The sequence below is a fragment of the Myotis lucifugus genome, unplaced genomic scaffold (assembly GCF_000147115.1).
Source record: "Myotis lucifugus unplaced genomic scaffold, Myoluc2.0 scaffold_642, whole genome shotgun sequence".
Classification (NCBI taxonomy): Eukaryota; Metazoa; Chordata; class Mammalia; order Chiroptera; family Vespertilionidae; genus Myotis; species Myotis lucifugus.
The window spans coordinates 261,386-263,252 of record NW_005871690.1 but is presented as its reverse complement, the minus strand read 5'-3'; the positions used below and the strand labels follow the sequence as shown (position 1 = coordinate 263,252).

Below are 1,867 nucleotides of genomic sequence, written 5' to 3'. Positions count from 1 at the left end.
TGGCTTCGCTCCCCACGCTCAGCCTGAGAGGCATTCCGGGGACTGAGGCTCTCTGAGTCGGCTTCCAGGGAATCTTTGGAAATCAGAGGTAAGTCTTCTTTCTGAAAAGGCGGTTCTGTGGCCTGGACCTTTAGGCTGGCACGATGCACAGGAGACTGAATAGAGAGCCTGGGAATCAGTTTACCGTGACTCATCCTGAAAAAATACAAAAATTACCAGGAAACTCTTGTTGACAGGCGCAGTACAAGTTGTGGCCAAATGTTTCCAGCTGTGGTTCACAAGAGCGTTACCTAAAATAATTAAGTTTCTGTTACTCTGTGGCTACTAAAGTCTCTGTAATTCCCACATTAATAAAACTGTAAACGAGGACCGGAGCTGTGTGACATGGCCCGAGGCTTCGGGGTGCACCCGTGCGCGAGGAAGGTCTGTTGGAGACATTTCTCTCTCCAGGAGCATGTCTGAGGAAGAGGGCTACCCAGCGAGGGTCAAGGGCAGCTCAGGGCCTGGGCAGGCCACGCGGTAACGTGGACAGGACTTTGGTGCCTTATTTCAATACCCAGGGCGCGGATACGAACGTGCCCTGTCCCGTTGTACTCATGGAGAGAGAAACAGGCCCGGGCTGCCGTGTGCACAGGAAGGGAGGGGGGTGTTTCTACAGTCCCAACTGCCGGGAGGGAGGGAAGGAAGCTGGGGGGCCCTGGCCCACGCTGGCGCCCTCATTAGAAGACCTGCTGATACACAGGCTGCTGCTGAGAGGCAGGTGTAACTAGGGGAGGTCAGTCATGGGATCAACCTCAGCGACTTCATTAGAAAAACGATTCAAACTGTTCACCAGAAGTGTGGCAGCTGTGAATGCTGAGCAGGGCAGCCTGAGGCCGCCCTGGGCGTGCTGGGGGACGGGCCTGGATGGCGTCAGAGTGTCATTCCCCGTGCACCCCTGTCTCATGGGCCGTTAGACCCTGAGACGCTCTGGGAAGGTGCTTTGAGTTCACAGCAGACTGAAGGAGCGGGTTTGGAGTGGGCTGCCTGTCATCTCCACCTCGCACTTCGAGCTCACTGCCTGAGGCCACATGGGTCCTGTGGGTCAGGTAACAGGACCTTGGGCGTCAGGGAGCAGCTAAAGTTGTTTAAGGGCTGCTCTTGGTTTTGGCAGATCCTAATTTTAATTTAAACTCATGACCTTTTCCCTAGCGCTGCTTATGTTGATTTGTTGCTAAGGAACCTCATCTATTCCGTGGAGGAAAGCACCTAACAAAACAGACCAGGTCACATATTCACATGTGATTGTCTCACTGCAGACTGTTTGCTGTACTGAGTTTCTTTTTTTTAAAATACATCTATTTCATTCCACTGTGTTATTTTAACACTGGTGAGCTGACTAACTGTTGCTTTTTGGGGTATTTTTACAAAGCAGCGAAAGCTTCCAGAAACTGGAAGCTCTAAAACACCAGTGTTACTCTAAGACTTCAAGTCACTGTACTTGGGATCTTAAAGAAAAAGCTTAAAATAATCACTACATTTCAATCTGGAAATGCTCCTTCATGAAATTATTCTCTCCACTTTCCCTTCTTTTCTTAAATGAGATAGAATTAGGGTCTCTTTGGAGTGGAATCAATAAAAAAATGTCCCATAGAAGAACAGTCCTTTTGTTGGATGGATTAGTGAAGTTTTGGGAGGGCGTGAAGGGAGGGCCAAGCCAGAAGGCGGCTGCGGAAGGTCCTCGCCCAGCTCGGGGCTGGTGGGGGCTGGCGGGAGGGGCGGGCACCGTAAGGGTTTCCCACCCCGTGTCTGACCCGAAGGCGGACAAGCGGAGCCACTGATGCCCCGCAGATCCTGGGCCCCTGGGCACCGCCAGCTCCCGGACCCC

The 1,867-nt window shown here is 52.1% G+C and overlaps 1 protein-coding gene across 1 annotated transcript in view; it reads right to left on the bottom strand.

Moving 5' to 3' along the window:
* Positions 1–194, bottom strand: part of JHY (junctional cadherin complex regulator) — a 94,563-nt gene extending 94,369 nt beyond the window's left edge. The window contains 1 exon segment of the mRNA XM_023746253.1: positions 10–194. Within this exon segment, the coding sequence (XP_023602021.1) occupies positions 10–194 (185 nt within the window).
* Between the last annotated feature and the right edge of the window lie 1,673 nt (positions 195–1,867).